An 18,807-nucleotide genomic window follows, 5' to 3' on the forward strand; every position below is an offset into this window, starting at 1 on the left:
TGTATTTTTTATGACTACGGACATGAGCATAAGTAGAGTATATCAAATTGATAAATGCAATCCAGTGCTGCTATTGGAGGCATCCACTGTACATAATGATGGGAGCTGATTAGGAATTTGGTCCTCATTTAAGGCCATTTTACTAAAGCTTAGCATGAAGTCCATTTTATACCTTTGGCATTTGGTCCGTTCTAAGCTTCAGTAAAAGGGCTCCTTAGAGCTTTCTGATCAAACCTGCCAAAATATTTCAGAATTCAGATATAGTGAAAAACCAATGGCGATTGTCTTTATGAGGTAAGTTGACTTTTTCATCTATCTTTTCAGCACCGCACAGAACTTTTTCAGACCCCGGTGAGGTAATCACCCCAAACACCTTGAATCAGGCTAGGTTCTGAGGTTTTTTCCTCCTCTCAGTTTTTGGTTTCAGCCTATGCTGTTGCACTACCCATGTGAAAGACTTGATTAATATCTGTGCCCAAGCAATACTGCAAATCTTATCTAATCTTCAATTTCTGGGTCACTTACAAATCAAGAAGGTTACATTATGTTTAGAAGTTAAATTAAGCTGTGTATTACGAGGTAAGTTACTAGAGAAAGGAGATGCAGTAATCATTCAACAGAGGGGAACATTGAGCTGTCATTGATGCTTTTGGTAAATAAATGGAACCAAAATAACAGATAAGCATCGCCCTACACAACACGACAGCTTTCTTAGGCTACCCCTCAATCCCTCCCCTTAATGGTTTCACTTATTTCTTCTCTTTTTAACAAAATTGTAGTTCTACCCTTTTACCTATTATTTCATTGTTTATGTCAGGCTCTCGTACGTTTGTCGCTTAATTGTTCATATGCCTAAATTTATTATTGTAAATTGCTTTGAAATTTTTTGTGAGCATTTCATCAAATATTAAATAAAACTTGGCAATACAATTGAGTTGGATGCAAGTAGATTGGTGCGATTGTTATATAGAGTTTGAGGAGGGAGCTCCTGCGGTTTCTCGAAGGGTGAAATGCTGTGTAGGTTGCTGTGGAAGAGCATCAATGGGCCATATTGATTTGCAATCTGGGGTAGTTATTGGAAGGTTGTTCCAGGTCTTGGTGCCAAGGTTGGAAAGTAGTTAGTGCTCAGTGCACAATAACCTAAATAAAAAATAACATTAAATGTAGCTAAAATAGATAAAAGCTACCCCACAATACAACTTTGGTCATCGTACATATACTGACATTTCAGGTCTTGAATTGGGCCTGCTGAATAGATTCAGTCTTTTTACATTTTAACATCTTAAAGAATAATACAATTCATAAATAAAATTAAGCAGTATGAATGACCTGAATCGATTCTGTCTTGCCAACACGGGTGCTCTCAGATTTTAGGGAGCTTAATTAACAATATTATTGATTCCATTATTTAGCCCGACTTCCTGACAGCACCCAGAACGAGTTACAAAATTACATTCATAATAAACAATGCGACAAATAATAAAAATACAATAAAAAGAAACAGTTCCAGCCTGCCAGTTCCCCTGTAGCAGGTGAAAACAAATAAGTTTTTTCATCCAAATTCCAGAAGAGAGAAGGGCCCTATTCCACAACCAGCACACGGTAACTGAAAAGAAAATACCTCTCACTCTGACCACCTACGAGCATAAGGCAGATTTAGGTGCTATGCCACGAAACGCTCTAAATGCCAATGCCAACGTTTCTTGATTGGAAGCAGAAAAGACAGGTGACATGTGAGCTCATGAACCGAGTTTTTTCAAAAGTTGAAGCGCTGCATTTTGAAAACACTGGAGTCTTATCAAGCTCTTATCTAGTAACCTCATTGCGAGAGAATATGTAAGCAAAGAGCAATTGGACTGAATCAGGTGCCATAAAATAAGCTTGAATTCTGTGTAATTGATGAAGATGGTAAAATTCCCAACTACATACTTGATCGTTAGCTTCTAATGGGCCCTTCTGAAAGTTGACAATAACAGCAAAGTGCCTGGATCACAAACGCCTTGTTAGGGTATTGGTGTAATAGTGCTTGATTTTTGAAACCTTTCTCATATGACATATTTGGAATTAGATGTGGTCAAGCAATAATAATGAGCTTCTGTTTTGTTAAAAATGTTGCTTTTATGTTCTCTTGACTGGTGTGATTAGAGGGCAAGGGGGGGTTAACCTTCATGGAGTGACAGTTAAAATCTGTAGCCTTTGTCGTCACCATCTGTTGTTCTCTCGTATGTTAACTGTATATTCCAGTAAACCTCTGTTTCTTTGCTTCTGGTTCTGGCAGGTTTTGTATGCAGAAGAGCATTAAACTGGTGCCTGGTGTCACACTGGATCTCATAGAGAAGTAAGTACACTGCCGATTTAGGTTTCTTCCTTTTGGCGTGGCTGTTTGGCTTTAGAGCCACTACTCAATGATCAAAGCACTGTAATGTGGACATGATGCATCACACTGAAATCTAACGTTTGGCTTCCCTTCCATTACCCATCCCCTTCTTCTCAAGACCTTCCCCTTCCTTGACTTGGTGTGTGCCACTGAATCCTCTTGTCAGCTTTCCATAGCCTCGCAAGGTCCACCAGCCCTACGTAGTTCTGACAATGTAGAATATTGTGTACAATTCTGGAGGTCGTACCTTCAAAGAGATATAAAAAGGATGGAGTCGGTCCAGAGGAAGGCTACTAAAATGGTGTTTCATAAGGCGTATGGGGAGGGGAGATATTATAGAGATGTTTAAACACCTACATGAATTGAATCTCATTCATTTCAAAGGAAGCTCTGGAATGAGAGAGCATAGGATGAAGTTAAGAGGTGATACGCTCGGGAGTAATCTAAGGAAATATTTTTTTACAGTAAGGGTGGTAAATGTGTGGAACAGTCTCCTGGAAGAGGTGGTGGAGACAGAGACAGTGTCTGAATTGAAGAAAGCCTGGGATAGGCACATGGGATCTCTTAGAGAGAGGAAGAGATAATGGTTACTGCGGATGGACAGACTGGAGGGGCCATTTGGCCTTTAACTGCCTTCATGTTTCTAGGTGACAGAGGAGAAGGAAGCAACAGCAGATAAATCTCAGCCTTAAAGGAGTCTTCTGAACTCTTTAACAAGGAATAAAAGTCAGCAGGCTGTGCTTTTTATCAGGCATCAGTTTTGATGCCCCTTTTCTATGAGCTTTACTGCCCTTTCAGTCTGATGTTAGCAATGGTGAGGGGTGAGATTAACAGGAATTTCCCCTTTGAGAACCCAGTTTCACTGCATTTAATTACACATCGGGGATCATTCTCTGAGGCAGCCTGGTTTTAGGTGGCAGTGACTCAGTAAATGGCCTCTCCTAGAATACCAGCTAGTAGATGAGTGCGTGCCATGTTCTGATGGAGGGTGCTTTGCTGGTGGGCGTGTGCATGGGTGGAGCATGCAAATAGACATGTAAATTGTAGAATATATCATTTGTGCATCAAGGCAAAGGTGTTTACGCAACTGTACACGCTCTATAAACTAATGACTAATGATTTAATTTAAATTGTCCTTTTTCTTAGATGTTTCTGAGCCAGAAACCCAGAGCTCTGCCCAGTACTGTGCATAGGTTCCATCTACTGGAGTCTCTGTCAAAGCTCACTCCAGCCCATCTAAACCATTGCAGTCTTCGAAACCCTCCTGAATGACAAGTCTGCCCAGCACTGGTCTTAGTTCTTCAATGTATACCCATTATTTTCTGATTAGAGATCCTCTGTGTTCATCCCATGCTTTTTTGAACTCTGTCGCCATTTTCCTCTCCACCACCTCCCTCGGGAGTACATTCCAGGCATCAGCCACCCTATCCGTAAAGAATAATTTTTTTTACATTACTCTTGACTCTAGCGCACCCCTCAACCTCATATTATGCCCTCTGGTTTTACCATTTTCCTTTCTCTGGAAAAGATTTTGTTCTACATTAATGCCTTTCAAGTATTTGAATGTCTAAATCATATCTCCCCTGTCCCTCCTTTCCTTTAGGGTATACATACTAAGAGCTTCCAGTCTCTCCTCATATGGTTTTTGATGCAAACCTCCTACCATTTTTGTCCTCTTTCTCTGGACCGCTTCAAGTCTTCTTATGTCCTTTGAACACAATACTCTAAGTGGGGCCTCACCAATGACCTGTATAAAGGCATCAACACCTTCTTTCTTCTACTGGTTATGTCTCTTTCTATACAGCCTAGCATCCTTCTGGCAACAGCCACTTCCTTGTCACACTGTTCTTTACCTTTAGATCTCCCCAATGTCCCTCTTCCCATCTGTGCATATCAGCCTCTCACCTCCCAGCACATATGGTTCCTTCTGATTTCTAATCCCCAAATGAATTACTCTGCACTTCTTTGTATTTTCCCAAGCCATCTATCTTAATAATGGCCTATGGACTTCTATTTTAGGAAATTATCCAAAGTTTTTTTTAATACCCTGCTAAGCTAACTGATTTCATCACATACTCTGGCAAAGAATTCCAGAATTTAATTACACATCGTGTGAAGAAATATTTTCTCCGGCTTGTTTTAAATCTACTACTTAGTAGCTTCATTACATGCCCCTAATCCTAGTATTTTTGGAAAGAGTGAACAAGCAACTCACATCCATCCCTTCCACTCCACTCTGTATTTTATCTTATCTGTATCATATATCGCTCCTGAGCTGTCTCTTCTGCAAGCTGAAGAGCCCTAGCTAATTGCACACGGTATTTGAGATGCAGCCGTACCATAGAGCCATGCAAGAGCATTATAACATTTTCATCTTTATTTTCCTGATAATTCCTAACATTCTATTTGCTTTCTTATTGTTTTGAAAAGAAAGCTTAATTTTCAAATAATTACAGTGAATGCGAGGAAAATTCTTCACAATATGTACACAGTATTATGATATTTAAAATCTTATAGGAAAGAGCTCCATCTTGTAGATGAGTTAATTGTTTGCCGAAAGGAGATAAAGCTGGAGTACTGTGGAATACCATGTTGCTCCATTTTCCAGATCCCAACTGTCTTTACATCAAGCGGTGGTTGGTTGGAACTTATTATTAGAATGATAAACTATTTGATGTTTAAAGTTGTCTTCTGGGGTGGCATAATGTTAGATCTTCTAAATTGGTGCGTTTGGGCCTAGTGGCTGCTAAGTGTCTCATTGCCCAGCATTGGAAGAGCGGGAAAGCCTGGAATCTTAAGCTTTGCCAACTGGCGCAGATGGAACGCCTTGCTGATTACTTTGAACAACAGGAATGGACCTGGATGAAAATCTTTGCATTGCTCTAATCTTTTTTCTGGAATTGGGGTTTAGGATGGGGGGGAATGTGGTGATTAGAGGGGCATGCTGAAGAACAAACTGCGTGCTCCTTTCAGATGTGTACAGGTGGTGGGGGAGGAGGGGGAACTTTGTGGTGTATTGGGAATGATTAGACAGGGGAGGGAGGGTCCCGGACAAAGGAGCTATTTACATTATATTACATTGCATTGATGTCTTCTATCCCACCAATACCTTTCAGTTCTAGGTGGTTTACAACAAGAAATTAGCCTGGGCATTCCCAGGGAGATTACAAGGTTGATAGCTAGAGTATGCGTCGGGATCTGGGTTTGGTTAGATGATTTGCCAAATTTCTTGAATAGTATGGTTTTCAGTTCTTTCCTGAATGTTTTGTAGTTGGGTGCCGTGGTCAGCAGATTTGATCGGCCAGCCCAGTCAGTGTCATTCATTTTTTTTTTAGTGAATCGCTGCCTGCCTATATTTGCATGCTGTTTCCCTCATTTGCATGCGCAGATTGAATCTGGAGTAAGGTTAGTGAATCGGGTCGGGGTCGCTAAGTGATTGCAAAGTAGTCAGGACACGATCGATGTTCTTAGTGAATCTAGCCCTTGGTCTCTTTGCTTTGGAGTTTTGCAGTTTCCGTGCTTATCTGCCTTTGTGCCCATGTCCCTTTTTTCACACCCCGCCAAGGCCATGATAATTGAATTTCAGAGATGTTTACCTTTGGGGATGCTCATTGCTAAGATTAATTAGAATGGACTGTAAACCCAAATAAGTCTCAGGTAATTCCTTCTTGATGAAAGGATGACACAGAGAGCGGCAGCAGGTTCAGGACTAACTTCGGAAAGTTCTGTTTCGTACAACGATTGGTGGGCACTTGGAATGCTCTCCCGGAGGAGGTTGTGATGGAGACTACTGTTCTGGGTTTCAAATGCAAGTTGGATGCATACCTTCTTGCTAATCATATTGAGGGATACAGGAAATCTGGGTCTCCATAAAGGAGTACCTAAATGGGCCTCCGAGTGTGCGGATCGCCGGACTAGATGGACCTAGGTCTGATCCGGAGAAAGCATTTCTTATGTTCTTATAACCAGGATAAATAGTTGTGTATTTGTATACGAAAATATTTTGTATAGAATAATTTGGCTGTTTATCACATCCGAGTTTGCCTCCCAAATCTTGAATTTTACAAATTATTGTTTCTAAATCTGAGCTCAAATTGATTTACGTGTATGAGACAATGGACGGTGAAGTAATTTCATGTAGTGTCAGACAGAGTATCAAGAGCTGCATGGGAGTTGAGATACTGGGCTAGATGAACCATTGGTCTGACCCAGGAAGGCTGTTCTCGTTGTAGATGTGTTTTTTTGGCCTCCCCTGGTTTTTAGCCTATCACCAGTCCTAGTCAGTCTTTCTCGATGCTTTTGTAATATAAACTGTCCTTTTAAGGGCGACTTAGCTCCAAGAAAGGTTTTTACCTTCAGCCCCCCCTTCCCTCTGTTATTCTACTCCTTGCATGTTCTCTTTCTCTCTATCAATTGTATTCTAACCCTTCCTTCCCTTTTGTTCCCGTTTGTCAATGCCAACATCTTTAAAAATTGTTATTACTCCCTGTTTATTTTTGTTTAAAATGTATTTTATTTAGTACTTTGTTTTAGCGTTTTTATACACTGCCTAGAAGGCTTGATTGGGAAGTATAAGAAATTTTAAATAAACTTGAAACTTTCAGGATATTTATAATGAATATGCATGAAACAAATTTGCATGCTCTACCTCCATTTTATCTCATGCATATTCATTGTGGGTATCCTGAAAACCTTTCTAGCTACAGGAACGGGTCGAGAACCACTGCATTAGGCTATTCCTCCACTCCAGCTCCCAAGTGCAGGTTTTCCACTTGTAAAGGCTCAGGCTTGGCCGGGGCCGAGAGCAGCATGCCTGGCTCTTCATCATTTCCAAGATGGAGCAGTTTAGTACTTTGAGGATTTCCTTATTCTTCCCCTTCTCAGCTGGTTTGCGCTGTTCTCCACAGCCGCACTGCAGGAAATTTGCTCTAATAAAAGCCAGAGGAAAGGGAGCATCAAATTGTAAGAGCTGCTGATCTGCTTTGCTGAAGTGGATCCACCATTGTGCAGAAGATGATCTAATTGGTAGTAAAGGCAGAAAGATGTCTTCTAAGCGCTGAGCAGGTTTGCTGAAACTCTGTGCCATAGTATTTTAAGGCCGTAGATTGCTGGAGCGAAGATCCTTGGTCTTGTTGGTGTGTCTTCACTTTCCAAACATGTCTTTTGGTCTCGGCTGGCGTTGTCCGCTGTACAAGTGAGGTGTGGGGTCTCCAACACGTTGCCATGGTTTGTTTGGCAGCAGCAGAGAGCCCCATCTCTGACCATGTAATTCTGTCCTTGAGACCCCACCTTGACTCTGTCGTTTGCATGTAGATATTTTGGCAGGAAATGAGATTCTTTACGTCTGGATTTTTACAGATCCAGAAAGTGCCTGAGAACGTTTTTGGGAGCTTTTATGGAGTGCAGTTGTGGATAGGAAAAAAAGTAGATGCAATTGATTTCTTTATTTTCAGAGTTAGCCTACGATACAGTGAATTTTCATTCTGCTGTGTTTGATTCAGTGCCTGGGGCAAAAGTGTAGTGAATAATTTAGTTCTGAGAAGTTCACTTTTGCTCCCTCCCTTTTAGAGTCTCAGCACAGTGGCCAGCCATAGAAAGCTGATGGGGAGCATTGACTTAATTTCCTTTGTGTTAATGCCACATTTCCAACAATATTAAACCAAAAAGAAAAGAAACAATAATACCATATCTGACTAACGTGCTTTAATGCACATCAGCTCTTGAGTCCTGATTTCACAAAAATGCAGTATTGTAAACATATCCATCCTATCTAACCAGAAAGTTATCTACTGCTCCTCTATGAAGTCACTTAATCCCCCATTGCCCAGGTACATTAGAAAGAGTTTGAGCCCAGCGGGGCAGAGAGGGAAAAGTGATTTGTGTATCTGAATGTAAAATCTTTCTAGCAAGTCCAAATGATAAAATAACTGCCCCATGGTCATGACTACCCAATTTCAAAATCGATCAAAATATTAGGAGTCTCCTATTTAGCAATGATAGAAGCCACAAATTTAGTGGTGAAGAAGTGCTTTTTTGTGCTATGGAAACTAAAGACGATCAAAACTTATTTTGATCCTCCATCCTTTAGGCTTCGCTGATTGTCCAGTTTCTCTTGTGTGTAAATCGCCTAGAAGTCGTTCGATTGTTGGCGGTATAGAAGAATAAAGTTGTGTTATAAGTAGTATATATAAAAACTGTTCATGGACTTTTCCTCCAGGAACTTTAGTGCAGCAGGGTTCAATTCTCCATCACCCCAAGTGAATCTATTAGGGACAGAGAATGCATCTGTTTATAAATGTAAACCACTCTTGTTTATCAAATGCATGATTCCATTACTCTCTGACAAATGCTGTGTATTTTGCAACAAAATGCTTTAAAACTGAGGTAAATTTTTATGCACAACAAAAGCTTGTCTGCATGCCTCATTGTTCTGATCCATTTGGGAAATCTGTTCTACATTTTTAATCCAAGTAATATAAGATTATATGTAGAAGAAACATGCTAATTGGATGGGCTGTTCATGTTTTCAGGGGATGGAACAAGGGAGAGGTTTTCCAGCAGCCTGAAGAGACTCTGCTTTCAAACACTCCGGTTTAAAGGAACCATCCCGAGCAGTGAAATCAAAAGAAGAAAGCCGATAAAGAGCTTGATAGAAGCTCAGAGATGGGAGAGGGGGGGGACCTGCACCCTTAGTCCTGACTTCCCAGCTCACTTTCTGCATTTACCATATTTTCACGTAGATAACGCGCACCCGTGTAAAACGCGCACACGGGTATAGCGCGCAGGAAACCGACATATATGTAAAAAAAAATTTATATACCGCGCACACCCGTATACCGCACATGCTGCCCCGACTCTCCTTTCGCCCGCCCCAACTCTCCTCTGGCCACCCCGACTCTCCTTTCCCCCGCCCCGACTCTCCTCTCCCCCTTGAAATCCTGTCCCCACCCTGAAAGCCTGATGCCCCCCCCCGACATCCGATTCCCCCCCCCCCCCCGCAGGACCGCTCACACCCCCACCCCGAAGGACCGCTCGCACGTACCCGCACCCCCACCCCGAAGGACCGCTCGCACGCACTCCCACCCGCACCCCCACCCTGAAGGACCGCTCGCATCCCCACAGTCTCCCGACCCCCCCCCCCCTCATCATGTAGAAGCTCCTACCAGTGTCCTGCTTCCTCTTGGCGGTCCCGGCCCTTCTGTGAGCCCTGCGTCTGCGCTGCTTTGTCTTCCGGCGGTCCCGCCCTTTCTCTGACGTCAGAGAAAGGGCGGGACCGCCGGAAGATGAAGCAGCGCAGACGCAGGGCTCACAGAAGGGCCGGGACCGCCAAGAGGAAGCAGCAGGACACCGGTAGGAGCTTCTACATGATGAGAGGGGGGGTCTGGAGGCTGTGGGGGTGCGAGCGGTCCTTGCGGGTGCGGGTGGGAGTACGTGCGAGCGGTCCTTTGGGGTGGGGGTGGGGGTGCGGGTACGTGCGAGCGGTCCTTCGGGATGGGGGTGTGAGCGGTCCTGCGGAGGGGTGAATCGGACGTCGGGGGGGGGGGGAACTATGTAAAAAAAAAATTTGTAAAACGTGCTCACACGTATAACGCGCAAGGTTATGCACGGTTTGTAAAAACAGTGTATAACGCGCGCGTTATATGCGTGAAAATACGGTAGTCAGATCCAGTGAAGCCCAAATGTGTTGTTCACCCAATCAAGGCATCACTTATCAGGAAAGAACATGACTCGGTGTGCCTTCACAAGCAGGAACCCGCACTCCTCCACGTCTGGGCTAGGAAATAACATTTTAGGTGAACAGATCCAACCGTGCTATTACTGCTGTTGATTAAATGGACCTGGGTGCTGTGCTGTACCCCTGCCTTTTGGAGGTTTCTGCCAGGGTACAACTGTTTTATTAAGCTTCAATTTGCTGATTTTGAATTGTTCATATATGGCTTTTTTTTTACTACTGTTTTGCTGTTAACAACATTGTAAGTTTTATGTTGAACTGTTCATTCGGTACCACCTGGTGTGAATCTCTTCAGAAAGGCGGCTAATAGAACCAAAGAAATAAACCTGGATCGGCCACTGTTGCTCTGACCCATTTTGGCTATTTTTATGTTTTGCAGATTAGAGTTTTGGGGGTTCAATTAGATTCCCAGGTCTTTAAACTGCACCAGTTGCGTATTATCAGGCCCCCTTTTTATGAGGAACAATTCCATCTATTGGCTCAGGCCTTCATTCTTCATCTGCTCTGCAACTATCACAGAACATGACTGCCTGCAAATTTGACAGAGCTATACTGGTTGCCAGTGGGGGCGTGAATTAATTTTAAGGTGGCGTGCATGATTTATCAGTACTCAGAACAAGTTGTCATAGGGGCAGTTTCTTATGCTTGCCAGCTGTAAAAAAAGTAGTCTTTTGTAATTCATTTTTAGGATGATTTCTTGGGCTTAATTTTTTACCTAATCCTGACGTAATTTGCCAAATCTTTGGGTTTAGCTCTTGACTTGGTGCTTAACATTTATTGTACTTCATAACTTGTACATTTAGCTCTCGTTTGATTTTAATTCATTTTGGGCCTCTCAAATGGGGATTGGTTCAACATAAATATGCAAATTAAAATTGAATTGAGATTTATTAACTGTTTTTATGAAGAGATTTACCTGCCTGACTATAATGTTAGAAAAATGTCAGAGTTCCAAAGGTACAATAAATCATCCACATAAAAGTAAAATAATCCACATGAAAACCTTAAAGGACTTAGTCTACTAACAGCCACTATCTCCTCCTCTCCCTATTGACTAAGGCTCTAAACATTTGCATCTCCTCTTCCTATAGGCTAAGGCTCTTAACGTTTGCATCTCCTCTCCCTATTGGCTAAGGCTCTTAACATTTGCATCTCCTCTCCCTATTGGCTAAGGCTCTTAACATTTGCATCTCCGCTTCCTATTGGCTAAGGCTCTTTACACCTGCATTGTGAGGTCATAGAACTTTCTGATTATAGAAGCATGATGGTAGATAAAGGCCAAATGGCCCATCCGCAGCATCCACTATCTCCTCCACTCCCTATTGGCTAAGGCTCTTAACATTTGCATCTCCTCTCCCTATTGGCTAAGGCTCTTTGCACCTGCATTGTGAGGTCATAGAACTTTCTGATTATAGAAGCATGATGGTAGATAAAGGCCAAATGGCCCATCCGCAGCATCCACTATCTCCTCCACTCCCTATTGGCTAAGGCTCTTAACATTTGCATCTCCTCTCCCTATTGGCTAAGGCTCTTTGCACCTGCATTGTGAGGTCATAGAGCTTTAGGGTTATAGAAGCATGATGGTAGATAAAGGCCAAATGGCCCATCCGCAGCATCCACTATCTCGTCCTCTCCCTAAGAGATCCCATATGCCTGTCCCACACTTTCATGACTTCAGACATAATCTTTGTCTCCACCACCTCTACTGGGGATGTATTCCACACATCTAGCATCCTTTCTGTAAAGAAGTATTTCCTTATTACTCCTGCATTCTATGCCCTCTCCTTCCGTACCTTTCCTTCCTTTGAAAAAGACACCTCCTATACATTAATGCCATGAAGATATTTAAACGTCTCTATCGTATGCCTTCTCATAAATACAATCAATGAGGCAAACTTGGAGATGACAAATTGAATACTAGAAAAGGGCTGACACGATAGAGAACCAGAAATATACACTTTCTGAAGTGCTACAGAACAATCGTACACTAAACTGGTCAAAGTTGTTAAAATGCAAGCAAATTGTGAAAAACTGCAGGAAAACCTTAGGAAATTGGAAGACTGGGCATCCAAATGGCAGATGAAATTTAATGTGGACAAATGCAAAATGTGGCACCAGATGCTAGGATCCAACTTGGGGATCAGCACTCAAGAAAAAGATCTGGGTGTCATCATGGCTAATATGCTGAAGCTTTTCATCCAATGTGCAGTGGCAGCCAAAAAAGCAAACAAGATGCTAGAAATTATTTAAAAAGGGATGGTTAACAAGACTAAGAATGTTATACACTTCTCCCTCCGTATTCGCGGTTTAGATTATTCACCATTTTTAGCTTGCTGGCTCCTTCCCCCAAATTACATCAGCTTGCGTAGAGAAATCGCTGATTTCAAGCATTTACAGAGAAAATCACTGATTCCCAACACTTTCTTCACTGTGTTTTGCCTCTCAGGCCAGGTCTCCCATCATGTTATTTGCGGTTTCACCATATTCACGATGGGGTTTAATTGAAAACAGCGAATAACATATGAAAAAGTTATTCACGGTTTTTCTGTATTTGCGGTTCTGTTAATCCCCTATAACAACGAATACGGAGGAAGAAGTGTAATACCTCTGTATCATTGCTTGGTGTGACCTCACCTTGAGTATTGTGTTCAGTTCTGTTGCCTTATTTCAAGAAGGGTATAGCAGAACTGGAAAAGGCTCAAAGAGTAACCAAGATAATAAAGTGGATGGAACTCCTCTCGTATGAGGAAAGACTAAAAAGGTTAGGACTCTTCAGCTTGGAAAAGAGGTGGCTGAGGGGAGATAGGATTAAAGTCTACAAAATCCTGAGTGGAGTAGAACGAGTACAAGTGGATCGATTTTTCACTCCGTCAGAAATTACAAAGACTAGGGGACACTCGATGAAGTTACAGAGAAATACTTTTAAAACCAATAGGAGGAAATATTTTTTCACTTGGAGAATAGTTAAGCTCTGGAACGCATTGCCAGAGGTTGTGGTAAGAGCAGTTAATATGGCTGCTTTTAAAAAAAGGTTTGGACAAGTTCCTAGAGGGGAAGTCCATAGTCTGCTGTTAAGACAGATATGGGAGAAGCCACTGTTTGTCCTGGATCAGTGGCATGGATTGCTGCTATTTGGGTTTTTGCCAAGTACTTGTGGCTTGGGTTGACCACCATGAAGATGGGATACTGGGCTAGATGGACCATTGGCCTGAACCCTTCCCCCCCCCCCCCCATGGCAGCATAAATGGCAGGAGTGATGTCTACATAGTTACCGACCTTTCGGTTTTTCCAGTCGCTAAAACCCCCTTTTGGGGAGTGGGTGAATAGCCAAGTGATGTTAGTGCATCAATCGCTTGGCTACTTTTCATGGGGTTTTAGCTAATTTGCATGGCCAGATCAAAAAATGGGCAATCGAGGGGAAAAACATGCGGTGGACCATTTTATGAATCGAGTCGGTAAAAGTGATTGTCGCTAAAGCTATGAAAACAGATTTAGCGACGATCGCTGATTTTAGTGCATCTAGAGACCTTGGTCTGAAATTATCAGCTTGCATGCAGCTCTTTGTAGATGTTCAGAGGGAGAACATGCATACACTCACACATGTACACACATGTCTCAGATTAGGTTTTCCGAACCCAGCAGCGGCTGGGGGGAAAACATTTACTGTACATTGGCATTTTCTTGATTTAAAAGATTTAACTGGAGATGCTGCAGAAGCGACATTTGTTTTGACACTGAAATCATTAATGAACACTGAAGTCCAGGAAATCATGACTTATTAATATGGTTGCAACAGTGCTTGCAGGATCAAGGAATTTCATTTTCAGCTAATTCAAAAACAGGTGTAGAGGCAAGGGAGAGGGTGGGAATACAGGAAAGATTGGCAGCCATGAGAATTTGGGGGTTAGATGATGGAGGAGAAGTCTGGTAAAATCTCTGAACTGAAACCTGATTTACAATCTAGATTGCTGTTGATGTGGCAGTTCCACCACCATGATCTGGAATCAAAATGAACCACTAATTCTGTAAATGGTTTTTCATATCCAGCACTGCCTTAATACACATTTTGCCATTGGGGAAAAACATAGTAACATAGTAGATGACGGCAGATAAAGACCCGAATGGTCCATCCAGTCTGCCCAACCTGATTCAATTTAAATTTTTTTTTTTTTTCTTCTTAGCTATTTCTGGGCGAGAATCCAAAGCTTTACCCGGTACTGTGCTTGGGTTCCAACTGCCGAAATCTCTGTTAAGACTTACTCCAGCCCATCTACACCCTCCCAGCCATTGAAGCCCTCCCCTGCCCATCCTCCTCCAAACGGCCATACACACCACACATATGTGTCCATATGTGTGGTGTTCACAGCATCTCCATCCCTTCCTATAAGTACAAGGGCCATTTCATAATAATGCACACTATTTTTTTTAATTTTTTTATTTACATGTTTTTTGGGGGTTTTTTCAAGTATTTCTTTACAATCCTTCATTATAGTCTCCCCGCTTTGCAATGACCGAGTGTGCGTTATTTATGAAATGACCCTCGTATTTTTCAGTTCAGTTTTCATCATTACATACTTAGTTTTCCGGAAGGGAAAGTTGGGGCTATGTTGTGTAATCCGTGATAACTGGTTGGTTTCTATACTGTTTTTCATTGAAATTGTATGGTATGTTCTTTTGATCTAAGATTGTAAATATATTATAAATTAGGATTGCGTGTTGATTATAATTTTTACTCACATGATTAAAGGCGGGGCATAGCCAGCAGTCCATTGGGGTTGGGCACAGGAGGGATCACATTTCTTCTCCCTTCTCTCAACATTAGGTATCATATCTTTGCTGGTGGGGATGCCAAAGAAATCCATTGTCAAAGCTGCTTCATTCCTCCTTGTGCTGCCTCAAGAGCAAGGAAGCCAGTGGGGTGCCTCCAGCCACCGATGCTGGCTTAGTTCATTCATAGCCCAAGCTTACTTGGGTGGTACAAGTGTCTGTGGCTGGAAGCAGACCGCTGACTCCTTCACTCCTGAAGCAGTACATAAGAATTGCCACTGCTGAGTCAGACCAGTGGGCCATCATGCCCAGCAGTCCGCTCACGCGGCGGCCCTCTGGTCTAAGACCAGCACCCTAACTGAGACTAGCCCTACCAGCACATGTTCTTGTATGAGGAGGAAAAGGGGGGGTGACTCAGGCAGCAGATTTCTTTGGTTAACAGGACTTCGGCTACCCCACCGGCTATTGAACAGGTACTGCGGCTTTGGAGCTCTAAGGAGGGGGCCTAGGCCTCCGAGGGCCCCCTCCAAATATCTTCCTCTCTCCAGGTCCAACTCTTCTCTATCCCTGACCAACCCAACTGTGTCTTGCTCCCTCACTCCTCTTGCATTCTTAAAACAAGAAGTTATGTCTGAAGGGGCGGACTGGCTCAAAGAGAGAGCCCTGGTGCAGATGGTAGGCAGCCTTTCACTAGGGCTGCTGATGGTGCTGAAGGACTGGCTTGAAAGGTAAGTGGGGGGTGGGGGTGAGAAATGCTGGATTGGGGGGGGGGGGGGCGCTGAGGGAAAAGAAGGCATAAAGTGAACTGCACATGATTATTAATTGCAATTACATTTTTAAATTATGACTAACAATTAACACGTTTCTTGTGGCATTAATTGTGATTAACGTGCAGCCCTATTAAAAATATATTACTCCATTAAAAAGATATTTCTATATTACCTTAATCTAAGAAACATTTCAAGTACAGAAATGATGATGATCTGGGGTCCATCAGATGCAGCCTTCTTTGGACTTGCTGTATACTATAGTGAAAGCTGCAGCCTGTCCTCCCCCTCCCCAAAACCTCCTCTCTGCACTCTGCTTGAAATACGTGGTTAGGTGTCATCTCGGCAGCCAAAAGGTTAATCATGGCACATTGTCAGAGTCCGTATCACTGAAACATGATTCATTAGTGGCAGGGCTCGGAAATTACTCCTGTGGTTGTGAAATGTGAGAGGGTTTTGTTTGGCAATAAATCAGTCTTTTTATTGAAATGGAACGCATGCTTTTATTAGCATTGTTAAAGAGGAGCTGTGTTCTTGAACACTGCCGGCAAAGTCGGAGTCTAAAAACCAGGGGACAGAGCCCAGGCCAGAGTAACACCTTTGCTGCTGCTTAGTGAAGATGGATGGCAAATAGAATTCTGAAGTTGTTTAAGGGCAAAAAGTTTCTGCTTGTAAAAGTAATCGCTGAGCATTCGAGACGGACTCAGGAAAGTTTGAGAAGTTTCTGGATTAAGGAAAACTGTCCCCAGGATTATACAGATCAGTTGAAACTTGCTTCTCTCACATGCAGCATGCTAGGTAGGGATGCAAGGGTAACAGTGGCTCCCCAAAACGGATTTTGAATGAAATGGTACCTTTGCAGATCGGCCATTCAGTGACTATTTTGCCATCGAAGCTTGGCTTCAGGCCTTAGAAGCTTGTGGGCACCTGGTTGCCAGGTTCCGCCAGCAAGTTTTGCTATTAGCGACAGTATTTGGTAGCTGGGCAGAGTCCATTTACATCCTGAGCCACTGAGTCATCACATTTGTCTCGATGCCTGATCTAATAAGGAAATGACATGACCTGATACCCCTATAAAGCCAAACTTTGTGTAACAGGACTGTTTCTCATTGTACTAGCTTGTTTTCTGTTCTAAGAATAACCAAGACAAGCTATTTGAAATAGAATATTAGCATGTAATGAGTTCTCCATAGGTTAATTGAATTGCTTATGTCTGTAGTCTAGCAAAGGCAGCTCAGACTTCTAGATCCTGTATGTAAAGGCAGACAACCCTTCTGGTTTCATCCCATCTTTTGTGCCTAGTGTGACTTCTCCACTGTGCATTATTTGATATTAAAGAGTAGCTAATGCTGGGGAACTGGTTTTGATGCCCCCAGCAGTTCCTTAACCCTCCATTGCTCCAGGTACAGCTTTGATTGTAACCACAGAAAGGCAGTATATCTAGGATTACCAGACGTCCAGGAAAACCCGGACATGTCCTCTGGAGGACCTCTGAGCATGCGCAGATGGCGTCACACACATCCACAATGCGGCTAGAGCTCATCCAGAAGAAGAAAGGAGGCTTTGTGGGGATGTGGCTTGAGGTGGAATTGGACGGGGTCTAGGGTTTCCCGGAGAAAAATATAGTAACCCTAAGTATATCAAATCCTTTCCCTATCCTTTCTTCTAGATGGTTTGCTACTCTCTCTAGTAAAAATATGTGAAAAATGCATCTAGATTGCAAGTGGTCTTATTTCAGCGTCAAAATAATTTGAAGAGATTTGTAGGCGATTAATCAAATTATTAATGAAACTTGATTATAGCTTAGTTAGCCTGTGTGTATAGCAGGGTAATCGGGTGCTCTACATTTTAACGTACAGCTAGCTGAGAGGGCGTGAAAATCAAACCCCCCTTCCCTTCAGGTCCAGAGAAACGGAGCAAACGATGGCATTGCTGGAAAAGACAAGCGAGAGAGCTGCTGCCTGTTCAGGTTTCCTCCCAGAGGATCTGGACTCCCACATGTATTTTTCAAGAGGAACGTTAGGGACTAGCATTGGGGAAAATGGAGATACTATCCGTCATAGATTTATGAATAGAACTTACCCAGTCCTTACCACTAAGCACTTAAGTGAATTTCTTAGTCTAAACCCCCCAAAAAATAACAAAGGTCAGACTGCATAACAGCAAATAGATGTTTTAATAGCAGCATTGTAACCTTTGCATGGAAAGACTTTAAAGGGGCTAGAAGTGTACTCTAGACAGCTTTTATCAGTCATTTTATGACCCCATGATCACAGACCAATAAAATTGTGACCCCCCCCTTCTTTATCCCTCAGAGGTATATAAGAATGATGTACCTATGGAGAGCCCAACCAGGTGGCGACTCCAAATGTGGGGTGGGGGGGGGGGGGGGGGTTAAAATCCCATTTGGAGTCCTGACCTACAGTTGGACAGCTCTGCTCTAGAGAGAACAGACAACAAGTGTCAGGAGGGTACCAGAAGGAAGGAATTTCCATAGAATGAGAAACTCCAGAATAATGGAGCTGAAGAGAGAGGCTAAAGAGGGATATGAGGGAGGAGCTGGGATGTAACACAAGTATAGGAAGTAAATCAGGTAATGAGTATAAACTAACCTGGTCGTGCATGTGCAAGACCGGAGGGCTAGGACTTCGATAGGAAGGCAGGACTTAAATGGGAAACCAAGGTGGCAAGGGAGCCCCTTCTGATGATTTGGGCCGCCGCGGGAGCGGACTGCTGGGCGGGATGGACCTGTGGTCTGACCCGGCGGAGGCACTGCTTATGTTCTTATGTTTTTATGTTCTTATGAGAAAAGTTTCACTAGAAGGAACAAACTTCAGTAGAGGGGCCCAACATGCATGTGAGAGACACAAAAGGGCCTTACTTTTGCCAGAGGGAAAGGACATCCCAGCACAGCTAAAACTTGTCAGAGGTGGGAGCCAAGTGGTGTGTATCTGCCAGCATCGTCTGTTTCTAATGTGATGCAAGTCATTGCCCAGGAAAAAGACCACATTGAATCTCTCTTCTCAGGGTGTACCAGTGACGAAGAAAGCAATTAATTCCTAACGTTCTATCAGGAAAGGAATAGAAAAGAAAACTAAGAATGTTATAATGCCTTTGTGTCACTCTGTGGTGTGATTGCAATTCAAATATTGTGTTCGGTTCTG

General features: G+C 42.9%; 1 protein-coding gene across 3 annotated transcripts in view; it reads left to right on the forward strand.

Moving 5' to 3' along the window:
• RPTOR (regulatory associated protein of MTOR complex 1) overlaps positions 1-18,807 on the forward strand; it is a 496,675-nt gene that overhangs the window by 282,586 nt on the left and 195,282 nt on the right. For all 3 annotated transcript variants that reach the window (XM_033960074.1, XM_033960072.1, XM_033960073.1), the window contains exon 7: positions 2,279-2,338. In XM_033960074.1, coding sequence (XP_033815965.1) covers positions 2,279-2,338 — 60 coding nt within the window. The remainder of the gene's footprint in view (positions 1-2,278; positions 2,339-18,807) is intronic.

Source organism: Geotrypetes seraphini, chromosome 10 (genome assembly GCF_902459505.1).
Source record: "Geotrypetes seraphini chromosome 10, aGeoSer1.1, whole genome shotgun sequence".
NCBI classification, from domain to species: domain Eukaryota; kingdom Metazoa; phylum Chordata; class Amphibia; order Gymnophiona; family Dermophiidae; genus Geotrypetes; species Geotrypetes seraphini.